Genomic DNA, 12,664 nt, shown 5'->3' on the forward strand with positions numbered 1-12,664 from the left:
TATCCATCCCCTTGGCTTCCTTCTTCCCTCAGCACCTGGTATCCTCACCTGACCCCTTGGGTTTCCAAAGTCCCTACTTTGATAGATCGCAGCACTATATTGTTCCTATTTCTTACCGTTGAAATTTGGCCACCTATGCTTATTTCTTAAGGTTCTGGTTTTTGATTAGCTGAAAACATATGGTGTGTGAGTCAGGGTGGAGCTCACTGAACAAAGAGATTTAGCATAGACTATGGTAAGTAGAATGGAAAGGGGAATCTTACAGAATTAGAGCACAGCTAGGCCTAAAGGCTTCTAGTTTCTGCTTCTCTCTTCTTTTTTCTCGGTTCTCTGCCTCCATTCTCAGCCCCTGTTAACCCCTCATGGGGGCCTCTAGTTGTCTTCCTCTGTCTTTATCCCTGCCTCTCCTATTCTCAATTGGCTTCATCCCCATTCAGCTTTTCAGGAAAGCACTTTGATTCGCCCCACTCATTTTTTCGTGCTAGGCCATTGGTCACCAGCTTGTCACAGATTCCCTCCCCAAAGTGCCCACTCTGCTCCCCCTAAAATGTGGCTGTAGTCAACAGGACCCATGAGATCAGGGACTCTTGGCAGGGCAGGAATTCCTTTAAAGAGTCTGCTGGCAGGAAGGCAATGCTTGTATCTGGAACAGATGTTTTGGGACATTTGAGTGTCCTGAAGCTCTTCAGACTTGGGGCTGCCCTGCTGAGGGACTGGTGAGTTTGGCAGAACATCTTGCTTCCTTTAGCTGATCCACTGGATTTGGGAGACACCGAGGGAATAAGAGGAATCTCAGAAGGCTTTCTTCAGCATCAGCAGCATGCTGTAAGTTTCACTTGAGAATACTTTCCCCCGTCTGAAATTGTGATTACATTCTGCCTAGATCCTAAGACATCTTGGCTTCCTGGTGAGGCATAGGTGAACACTGCCCAACATAGAGGCCTCTTAGTGTGTTTTATTGATTACATAACATGAAAAGTTAGGTCAGCTCTGGTGAGGTTTCCCTAACACACTTTTCTTTCAGTATTGGCCTCCGGAAGACCTGCGTATTGATGTGAGTGGCCTTGGGAAGAAAGAAATCCCATCTTCTGCGTAACGAGCTCGGAGAGAATAAACAAGGATAAATGTAAGGAGGTCAGCTGTCGGTCTCCAGGTGCAGAGCTTCATCTGAAAAGCCCCAAGCAGCTGATTACCCTGGGTTACACAGAATCTAGTCTCTTTTCCCTGTCTGCCTCTCTCCTTCAAGTGCGTGCGCACACACACACACACACACACAAGTTCACTTCCGCTCATTAAATTTATCATCCATTGTCAAATCTTACTTTCTTATGTACACCTAGCTGTACGCTGAATTTTCTGCACGTAGAGCCAGCTTCTCTCCCTTTCCCGATCTGTGACATCATTCAAACAGGCATTCAATGTGACAAGGTCTCAATGAGTTCAAGGATGTTTGTTTCTTTTGGATAAATATACATCCGCTGGCTCAGTCTTTCTCCCTCTGTCTTTCTGACTCTCTCTCCTTTTTCGTGCAAACGTACACCGAGTCTCTCACAACACGTGCGAATAAATGTCTCGAGGGCTCCTGAGTTCAATGTCACGCTGGGCAGAAGTGGAGCAAGAGTGGAGGGAGAGCGTGCGGCGTGCGGGCGGGGAGACTCCCTTTCCGGCCAGCAGAGGGCAGCCGCCGGGAGGCGCTGGCGCGCGAGGGCTGAGCGGAGCCTCGCCTCGCTCGGGCAGCCTCAGCCTCAGCACCAGGCGCGCCGGAGCGGGGAGCGCAGCCACTGAGGGCAGCGGCGGCGGCGGGAGCCAGGCGCGCAGCGAGCAGCGGCGCGGGCGGGAAGCAGAAGCCGCCGCCGCCGCCGCCGCCGCCGCCGCGACGGGCAGCCGGGCTCGGCGGCCGCCGGATCGGGCCCCTGCCCCCTCCGCTTCGTGTCCCCGGCGCCGGGCGGCCGGCGAGTCTGGAGCCCGCGCCGTCGCCGGCCGCGTCCCCCGGGCATGGAAGGAGGCGGCAAGCCCAACTCGTCGTCCAACAGCCGGGACGATGGCAACAGCGTCTTTCCCACCAAGGCGCCCGCGACGGGCGCGGGGCCTGCCGCGGCCGAGAAGCGCCTGGGCACCCCGCCGGGGGGCAGCGGGGCCGGCGGGAAGGAGCAGGGCAATTCCGTGTGCTTCAAGGTGGACGGCGGCGGCGGCGGCGGCGAGGAGCCGGCCGGGGGCTTCGAGGACGCCGAGGGGCCCCGGCGGCAGTACGGCTTCATGCAGCGGCAGTTCACCTCCATGCTGCAGCCCGGGGTCAACAAATTCTCCCTCCGCATGTTTGGGAGCCAGAAGGCGGTGGAGAAGGAGCAGGAAAGGGTTAAAACTGCAGGCTTCTGGATTATCCACCCTTACAGCGATTTCAGGTGAGGACTCCCTGTCGCCGCCCCACCCTCCCTTCCGGGCGCGCCCTCAAACGCGCTTCCCCGCTCTTGGGAGGGGGCGCACGGGGACTCGCGGGGAGGGGGTGCCGGGCGGGCGGCGGGCGGCGCCGCCGGAGGCTTGCACTCGGGCGACAGGCTCGACTCTTCCACAACTAGTTTCCACCCAGGAGGAGGTTGTCTGATGTGTTCCTGTTGCCCGGGCACCCCGGGAAGGTTCTCCTGCTTTGCCTCGGGAACTTTGGGGCCAGGTCGGGGAAGAAGGCCACGGTGACCCCCGGATGGGAGGATGCTAAGTTGTTCAGGGAAACTTTCCCTTCGGAGATGAGAGTATAAGAAAGTGGCCAGAAAGTCGTCTTGGGGGTGCCACCCTCCCTCGCGCTACTCCCCCAAGAAGTGGGTCCCTCCCAGAGGGGAAGAAGGCGCCCCTGGGTTTGAGGAGAGGAAGGGGCGACCGGAGACAGTGACTCACAGGTCCCAGCCGGTCCAGCCTCTCTCGCCTGTGGGGAGTGTTTATTAGTCTGTTTCTCATCCGCTTATAGTCGCTGGGTATCCTCTGTGCCTTGCTTCAAGATAGTGGCTGGCAGGCTGAGGAAGGGTAATTTGCGCTTGGAGAGTCCCTGACTTGAGATATCAGTGGAGCTGGCGCTGCCAGGCGGGGCAGGAGCGTGACAGGAAGCCTCGAGTTCCCGAAACGGAGACAGGGGGCGTTTCCAGAGCCCCCTTCCTGAAACAGAGGGACACCCTTTCTTGACCTTGGCTACTAGTCTATTTCAGAAATTTCTTTCCCGTTTCCCAACTCGGGAACAAGGGCAGGAGAGCTGTCAGCTGTCAAGGAAACTCTGCTTCGGCGAATTAAAATTAAGACATTTCCTGATCTTATTTGTCGCCCAAGTATTCATTCGGTTATAAGCATGTTTAGAGATTATCAAATGAAGGTCGTGAAGTAGATCCTCTTATTAGTGCGCGAACACCCTGCTGTCACGTTATATTAGCGCCGGAAGAAGGCTGGGCTTTTAATTTTAAAAAAACCACAAAAAAACCCCAAAATTAAAACTCTGGGTGACATCTATCTATCTATTTATTGCTGAAATCGTTCGGAAAGGAAAAAGAAGAAAAAGAGTGTGTGCACAAACTAAGAAGTTTTAATAGGCGGCTGTTAAACAGCCAACGAATGTAGCAATAAAAAGCAGCATTACTTTGAGTTATGTTTAGAAGCTAAGGGACATTGCCTTCAACTCCACGCCTTAATGGGAGCTGTCCACAGTTCTGAATGACATTAGCTATGGAAAACCCATACTCCTGCCACACAAAGCCTTGGAGCAACTGTCTTCACCTTCTCTGAGATATATATACACAACATATATTCTCAGAAATAAGTAGCCACTATTATTTATAAATAGGGTGAATGGATTTTAGGAATTGTGGAATGTGTAAGGTTCTTACTTGCAACACCACATAGCAAAGTCCAAAGGAGGACTTATAAAACCTAACAACATTTATAGTCTATGGAAAATTAAGAGTTTGACAGAAAAAAATGTTCATATAAAAAGGATCTACTAAATAATCAAACATATTTCCTTCATTAGGGAGATACTTACAGAAACAAACTTATGAATGACCCTGTTCTAAGGTATATAAGATTTTCATGTTCTTTAGAATTTTAAAGGTTGAAATAAAATGTAGAATACTATCTGTACCTCAGTCTTCAATGGAAATATATTGCAACCCATATTATAATTTTTTCATGAAAAAACTTTACATGGAAACAGCCTTCAGTCTTAATAAGAAAAGTAAGCATAGCTTTCCAGAAATATATGTAGTTCAATATTTACATGCAAATAAAATGCTAAACTTTGTTTATTTAATTTCACAGTCAATTAAATGGTTACTTATGATACTTTTATATCTTGAACAGTGTGAAAAGAGACTACACTTTTTCAAAATGGTAGACTATATCAAATAATTAAACTTTCATCAGTTACTACATAAAAACCATGGGGCCACCTTTCAGGAATCGGCATACTGTGCCAAAATCTTTTGAATGAATGCAATTCATGAAATTAAAGATTCTCCACATTTTCCCAAATGAATCATATGAGACAAAATATCTCTTTAAAACAAAAAAATTGTTACTAAACAGAGGAAGAAATTGAAATCAGTTGATGGTTCAATTTTATCATGCATTTTAAAGAAATGAGAGATGATTAAAGAGTGCACTAATACCCTAAACAAACTCTGCTGTGGAACAGTTTGGAATATTTGATTTTCCCTTGCATAATTGGAAAAAGGAAATGATAGACATAAATTAAACAGCTACTATGATTTAGGTTTTAAACTGGAAGGAATCTGAAAAACATAGATTTAAATACTCACAAGTACTATATACACAGGTTTTCTAAAACGACAAACTAAGGAGGAAATATAAATACTTGCTTGCATATGTTTAAGTCTTATTATTATTTCATTGATATCTTTACATGATCTCAATACCAATATAAGATTTCTCAAAATCTATAACATGTCAGGATAACGTAATGAAAAAAGCAAAAATAAGCAAGACAATTCTGGCAGTATTTTTTTTTCCTAAAGGAAAAGCCATATGGGAGTAATCACCCGCACAACAGAAATGTTATAGTCATGGTCTCTTCACCTCAGACCCTTCCCTGATGAAGACACTTTAAGGGAAGTGCTTTGCTATGTTTCATACAAATGCCAAACTTAAGCTCAGTAATCATTTAGTGGCTGAGAAAGTGACACTTAAGAATACATTTCCATGGAGAACGGGGGAGATACCAGAAATTAAAGATACCCAGGGCTTTTTCCTTCACTATCCTAAGCCTTTGCAGGGCCAGGGAAGTTTTGCAGGCAGCTCTTTGGTCAGCCCCACACCGCTGAGTGTAGCATGAGCCCGCCACTCCAGGGCATGTCAGGACTTTAACGCTGTGGCTAGCGGTCTAGTCCTTCTCAGGATGATCGATTTCTAAGTCAGGCTCCTTTCTCCTTCCCTCAGGCAGCAGGGCTGTGCTCCCACTGAGACTCCCAGAGAGCTAGCTCGGTGCTGCTATCACCCGCCTGGGCCCAAGAGTGCTATTGCTGTGTCTGGAGGGTAGTTTTCTCCTACCTCCGGTGTAAGTAGGGCAGAGGCCCTGTATTTCCCTTCCTTCTCAGGGGAGGATGATGTTAGAAAACCTTCAGGGACTAAAGAGGCGTCAAATACCATCAATACTGTTGGAAATACCTGGGGTGGGGGAGCTAGAGAATTTAGTTTAAAAAAATTGTATGTTTTTGTTTATACCATGGTATATAATCACCCAAACTAGGGAAAATATAGTTACTTAAAAAATAAGATTACACTGATTTTTGTGTGGTGAGGACATGGTCTCAGTCTTACTGAGTTTCATGTGAACAACACACACACACACACACACAAATATTTAATTTGAAGGTTAAATATGATTTTGAGATTACTAACAGTGATTTTACATTTATTAGCTAAAACTTTACTTTTCATTCATTAAATAAAAAAGTGACACTGGTCAAGCATTATGCTTTCATAACCAATCCATAGTTATGATATAATCATTCAAGTACATTGAAAGAATAGCTAAAGGACTTTTGTGGATGTTTGTTATTACGTGAGTAATTTACCTTAGAAGAATTTATCAACAGATTATTTGTCATTTCAGAGATTCTGACATTATTTTGTTGGATCATGCTTACATAAGTACTTTTAAAAAAAATAATGCTCCCATTCCACATATATTGCCAGCAAACCTCTTGCCTCTGGTAAAGGAAGAGATTTTATATCTTGACTCATTATTTCTTCCACTGCTTTTCATCAATTAGTGTGAATAACTATGAAAAGCTTATTGTGTCGTAAGTACACAAGGACTCTAGAGATGGGAGTCACTTCCTGAAGATTCTGTCATATCTGGGCTTCCGTCTCTGCCTCATGTTGCATCCACAGCTGTGCTGATGTCAGAGATCACTGATATGTTCATTAGTGAAGGGAGGCTTCCTCCATATAACAGTTAGTCAGAAGAGAATGCTTGTTTCTAGGAGCTTCTCCTGAGAAAACAGTTCAGCCTTCTGGGGTTTAAGCCCACTGCTATGTTATCTTTGTACTGAATACACTGTATTCTCCCAGCAATGCTCATTTTATTTGCTTTCCATATCAACACAGCCAAAATTGACCATAAGAATTTACTTTTTTTCCTGTTAGGTGAACTTTTTATATCTTATAAATTCAATTAAGTTCTTCTTAGTGGCTCTAGCAACTGTTAGGCCCAATTAAAGTGAAACTATTTGAAGGATTCGGAGGTATGAATTTATTCAGTCACTTAGTATACATGTAAGCTATATAACTTTAAATTTTATTAAATATTTCATTATTTAATTGCAGTTAATAGATATAGTGATCATACTATTAAAATATTACAAGATATTTTCCATTTTTTTCTGAGCAACTTTCCCTTTAAACCTACTTTTGGGGACATGGTGTAAATTGAGTCATTGGGTAGAAGCACTTTTACCAATTCATATTTAATTACGTGGGCTTGTATTTATGAACTTGCATGGTTAATAATAATGAAAGAGTTTCAAATGCATTGGAACCATATATTACTTACCATTGTTATCATAGGGTCATTTAACAGAATCTAGTTAAACTATATCTGCTTGATCGAAAACCAGAAATCAAAATAACACCAGCACCAGAAAACAATTTAAATAGTATTTGTAATTCTGCATTATTCCACTCAATGAACCTGTGTCCCCAAGTGAGTATGAGGCAAGCAAAATATATCTGTGATCCTGATGTGAGCATTTTGCTCTCCTGAGTGTAATTCTTATGTTTAGCAGATAATTCACTCCCTTACTTGGAGACAAAAATTGGGTTTAGGATGAAGACTTTCCAATAGAGTTTCTTGTAGGTATCATACAAATTATGGCAGACCGTCAGCACTGCAGGAAGAGTATTGAACATGTTCAGGGTCTGTGACAAATTCTCATTTTATCATTTTGGGCAAAGAAGTAGCAAACTATGAATTAGGCTGACACCATATATTTTAGGACGAGAGATAGTGGTAATGAAGAAAAAGTATGCATTTCCCACCCCCCCCCAAAAAAATCAGGGGAAATTGGCAGTGCTTCCTGGTTCATCCTGGACTTTTCTGTTTTTGCAAAATAAACCTCATGGCTCTATTAATTCTGTGTGTGTGTGTGTGTGTGCGCGCGCGCGTGTGAGAGAGAGAGAGAAACTGTTCAAGGGACATCTGTATACAACGGACATCTGATAAATGCTCATTTATCTGACACACTTCACCCAAGTTTGAGTGATAAAAATTGATTTTGTGGGGCTTCCCTGCTGGCGCAGTGCTTGAGAGTCCGCCTGCCGACGCAGGGGACACGGATTCGTGCCCTGGTCCAGGAAGGTCCCACATGCCGCGGAGCGGCTGGGCCCGTGAGCCATGGCCACTGAGCCTGCGCGTCCAGAGCCTGTGCTCCGCAACAGGAGAGGCCACAGCAGTGAGACGCCCGCGTACCGCAAAAAAAAAAAAAAAAAAAAAATTGATTTTATGACCTTTTTCAAGTTTATTCATTAATTTCCTCGTAATATTCTTCAACCGTTTCACCTAATAACTGACCACTTAGTTAAAGCAAGGTAGCAAAATTATGCATGCCTCAGGTTTACAATTTAACAATCTTATTTACATAGACCTGTTTTTATTTTCAAGATGTTATTTATAACTCTAAAGAAGTAAGGCTAATTACATACACATAGAGTTAGCAACTGTTTACAAATTTTATATGTTCAGGTTTCCAGTATTTCAGTATTGTAAACAGTGCTGCAGCAAACATCTTTGTGCATGACTTTTCTTCGTTATATTCTGTACCTGTTGGTTTTACCAATTAATACTGCTATCAATTGAGACACTTCTTAAAATTATAAGTGACGTGGGTTCACCAGTGCTGATGTTCCTGTTTAGATATTCACAGGCAGCTTTAGGATGGAAAGTCAAAATTGCCCTCCATTCTATTCATCATAGAGTACATAGAGTGGGAAGAGTGATCTTATGTCATGTCCTGTTATCCAGTGTCTAATGATGTTATTGCGCTGCTTACAGTCCTTTGAGGCCTTCCCATCACTCTTGAATACACTTGACAAACCTTACATGAGCTAGAGGACCTTGCATAATTTCAACCTATCTGGGCAACCTCATCACACACCACTCACTTCCTCCCTGTTGTCAGCCACCAGGGTAAATTTTCAGCTCCTAGAACCAGCTGAAGTTCTCTCCTGCCACAGAGAGTTTGATGTGACATTTAACCCCACTGCCTGAAATTCTCCTTTCACTTTTTGTCATTCTGCATCATAGCTAGTTTCTCCTTGTCATCTGGGTTTCAGTTTAATCATTGTGATCACCTTCACCTCCACCACCCCCCATTTTATTTTCTCTCTGGGCCTCTTGTTTCATCAGAATTTATATTTTATGTATGTCCCTCCACTAGAATTCAAGCTCCACAACCTCATCAGTATTATTCAATTTTATATTCCTAATGCCATAAAAATGCACATAATAGACTTTTTTTTTCCTGCTAAGCTTTCTCAGATGCTTTATTTTTTTACAGTTTTTTTGAGATATTATTTACCTACCGTTACGGTTCACTCATTTAAAGGGAATGATTGTTTTCTAGTATGTTCACAGAGTTGTGCAACCATTACCACAATCCGTTTTAGAAACTGTTATCACTCTAAGAAGGAACTCCATACCAATTAGCGCTCACTTTTGTCTTTCTCCTTCCCTTCCTCCCCTCACAGCTCTGTCCAACCACTAATCTACTTTCTGCCTCTATAGAATTTTTTTTTTATTCTGGAAATTTCATGTCAGTAGAATCATACAATATGTAACCTTTTGTTATTGGCTTCTTTCCCTTAGCATAATGTTTTCAAGTTTCGTCCGTGTTGCAGCATGTTTCAGTACTTTGTTTTGATATGGATATACCAAATTTTATCCATTCATCAGTTGATGGATATCTGGATTATTTTTAGCTCTTGGTTTTATGAATACTGCTGGTATGAACACTGTTATATATTTTTTGTGCAGAGGTATATTTTCATTTATCTTAGAAGTGAAATTTCTGGGTCGACACAACAGACTTTTAAAAAATATTACTGAATGAGTGGGCAAAAAATTTGTCTCCAACCAGAGTGTGCCACATTTATTCTTTACATTAATAAATCCAGATAAAGAAAGCTCTTTCTTCCCTTACAGCAATACTTGGCATCCCCTCCTGTTGCCACCTGCAAGCACATGTCCCAACTCTTACATTTTCCTGCGCAATATACAGAGGACTAAATGAAACTGCAGGGAAGTTAAGCAGCATAAACCTGGTGACATAGATAGATAGTAAGAACTGGGCCAGGAGTTCAGCTCTTTGGAATCTTGATTCTGTCACTCCAACTCTTTTACCTAAAAAGAAACGAGGCTGCCGATATAAATAATTCTCCACACCTGTGGGAAAACAGTATGTTAGACCTGATCATTTATTCTTCCTCCCTCCCGAAACCATCCCAAAATAATGTGAACAAACCACAAAAATACATAGACAGCTAGAAGAAAGAGGAGAAAGCAGAGAACAAGGGATCTCAAAAACATTTTGGAAAATAGAAAGCTAATGGAGAAATTATTCTACTTATACAATCCTTCACCATTGAACTGCAGAAGTATTCAGGAAATGAAGGGAGCAGTTAAGAGAGAGTTTCCAGGAAAGCCAGGCTGAAACTAGGAGGATTAAGTAAGGGTCTCCTTGGTGAGTACAGAACTCTTTTTTTTTTAACATCTTTATTGGAGTATAATTGCTTTACAATGGTGTGTTAGTTTCTGCTTTACAACCAAGTGAATCAGCTATACATATACATATATCCCCATATCTCCTCCCTCTTGCGTCTCCCTCCCACCCTCCTTATCCCACCCCTCTAGGTGGTCACAAAGAACCGAGCTGATCTCCTTGTGCTATGTGGCTGCTTCCCACTAGATATCTGTTTTACATTTGGTAGTGTATATATGTCCATGCCACTCTCTCACATCGTCTCAGCTTACCCTTCCCCCTCCGTGTGTCCTCAAGTCCATTCTCTACATCTGCATCTTTATTCCTGTCCTTCCCCTAGGTTCTTCATAATGTTTTTTTTTTGTTTGTTTTTTGGGGTTTTTTTAGATTCCATATACATGTGTTATCATACGGTATTTGTTTTTCTCTTTCTGACTTACTTCACTCTGTACGACAGATTCTAGGTCCATCCACCTCACTACCAATAACTCAATTTCATTTCTTTTTATGGCTGAGTAATATTCCGTTGTATATATGTGCCACATCTTCTTTATCCATTCATCTGTCGATGGACACTTGGGTTGCTTCCATGTCCTGGCTATTGTAAATAGAGCTGCAATGAACACTGTGGTACATGACTCTTTTTGAAATATGGTTTTCTCAGGGTATATGCCCAGTAGTGGGATTGCTGGGTCATATGGTAGCTCTACATTTAGTTTTTTAAGGAACCTCCATACTGTTCTCCATAGTAACTGTATCAATTTACATTCCCACCAACAGTGCAAGAGGGGTCCCTTTTCTCCACATCCTCTCCAGCATTTATTTTTTGTAGATTTTTTATTTTTTATTTTTTTTGCTGTACCTGGGCCTCTCACTGCTGTGGCCTCTCCCATTGAGGAGCACAGACTCTGGATGCGCAGGCTCAGCGGCCATGGCTCACGGGCCCAGCCGCTCTGCGGCATGTGGGCTCTTCCCGGACTAGGGCACGAACCCGCGTCCCCTGCATTGGCAGGGACTCTCAACCATTGAGCCACCAGGGAAGCCCTATTTGTAGATTTCTTGATGATGACCATTCTGACTGGTGTGAGATGATATCGCATTGTAGTTTTGATTTGCATTTCTCTAATCATTAGTGATGTTGAGCAGCTTTTCATGTGCTTCTTGGCCATCTGTATGTCTTCGGAGAAATGTCTGTTTAGGTCTTCTGCCCATTTTTGGATTGGATTGTTTGTTTCTTTAATATTGAGATGCATGAGCTGTTTATATATTTTGGAGATTAATCTTTTGTCTGTTGATTTGTTTGCAAATGTTTTCTCCCATTCTGAGGGTTGTCTTTTCGTCTTGTTTATGGTTTCCTTTGCTGTGAAAAGCTTTTAAGTTTCATTAGGTCCCATTTGTTTATTTTTGTTTTTATTTCCATTTCTCTTAAGAGGTGGCTCAAAAATGATCTTGCTGTGATTTATGTCATAGAGTGTTCTGCCTGTGTTTTCCTCTAAGAGTTTTATAGTGTCTGGCCTTATATTTAGGTCTTTAATTCATTTTGAGTTTATTTTTGTGTATGGTGTTAGGGAGTGTTCTAATTTCATTCTTTTACATGTAGCTGTCCAGTTTTCCCAGCACCACTTATTGAAGAGGGTGTCCTTTCTCCATTGTATATTCTTGCCTCCTTTATCAAAGATAAGGTGACCATATGTGCATGGGTTTATCTCTGGGCTTTCTATCCTGTTCCATTGATCTATATTTCTGTTTTTGTGCTAGTACCATACTGTCTTGATTACTGTAGCTTTGTAGTATTGTCTGAAGTCAGGGAGCCTGATTCCTCCAGCTCTGTTTTTCTTTCTCAAGATTGCTTTGTCTATTCGGGGTCTTTTGTGTTTCCATACAAATTGTGAAATTTTTTGTTCTAGTTCTGTGAAAAATGCCATTGGTAGTTTGATAGGGATTGCATTGAATCTGTAGATTGCTCTGGGTAGTATAGTCATTTTCACAATATTGATTATTCAAATCCAAGAACATGGTATATCTCTCCATCTGTTTATATCATCTTTAATTTCTTTCATCAATGTCTTATAGTTTTCTGCATACAGGTCTTTTGTCTCCCTAGGTAGGTTTATTCCTAGGTATTTTATTCTTTTTGTTGCAATGTTAAATGGTAGTGTTTCCTTAATTTCTCTTTCAGATTTTTCATCATTAAAACTCTTAATCCTGACATCAGAATGCTTTGAGCCTGGTCAATTCTCCCCAGGCAGGACACTGGGGGAAAAATACCTCCAATGGGAGATGAGACACTTCAATGTCTTCCAATAAAAATTCTTATTTATTACTTAATGACCTTGCAAAAAGCCTCACGTTTGTACACAGAGACTGTATGTATATTTTGGTATTACATCATCTGATATGATCTAAAAGCAAAA

At 42.4% G+C, this 12,664-nt stretch overlaps 1 protein-coding gene across 1 annotated transcript in view; it reads left to right on the forward strand.

The window, feature by feature from the left end:
- Window positions 1-1,995: 1,995 nt before the first annotated feature.
- The window catches only part of HCN1 (hyperpolarization activated cyclic nucleotide gated potassium channel 1), a gene marked incomplete at both ends in the record, with an annotated part of 391,133 nt that continues 380,464 nt past the window's right edge, over window positions 1,996-12,664 (forward strand). The window contains one exon of the mRNA XM_079702168.1: window positions 1,996-2,402. Within this exon, the coding sequence (XP_079558294.1) occupies window positions 1,996-2,402 (407 nt within the window). The remainder of the gene's footprint in view (window positions 2,403-12,664) is intronic.

The sequence above is a fragment of the Hyperoodon ampullatus genome, assembly GCF_949752795.1.
Source record: "Hyperoodon ampullatus genome assembly, chromosome: 4".
NCBI classification, from domain to species: Eukaryota; Metazoa; Chordata; class Mammalia; order Artiodactyla; family Ziphiidae; genus Hyperoodon; species Hyperoodon ampullatus.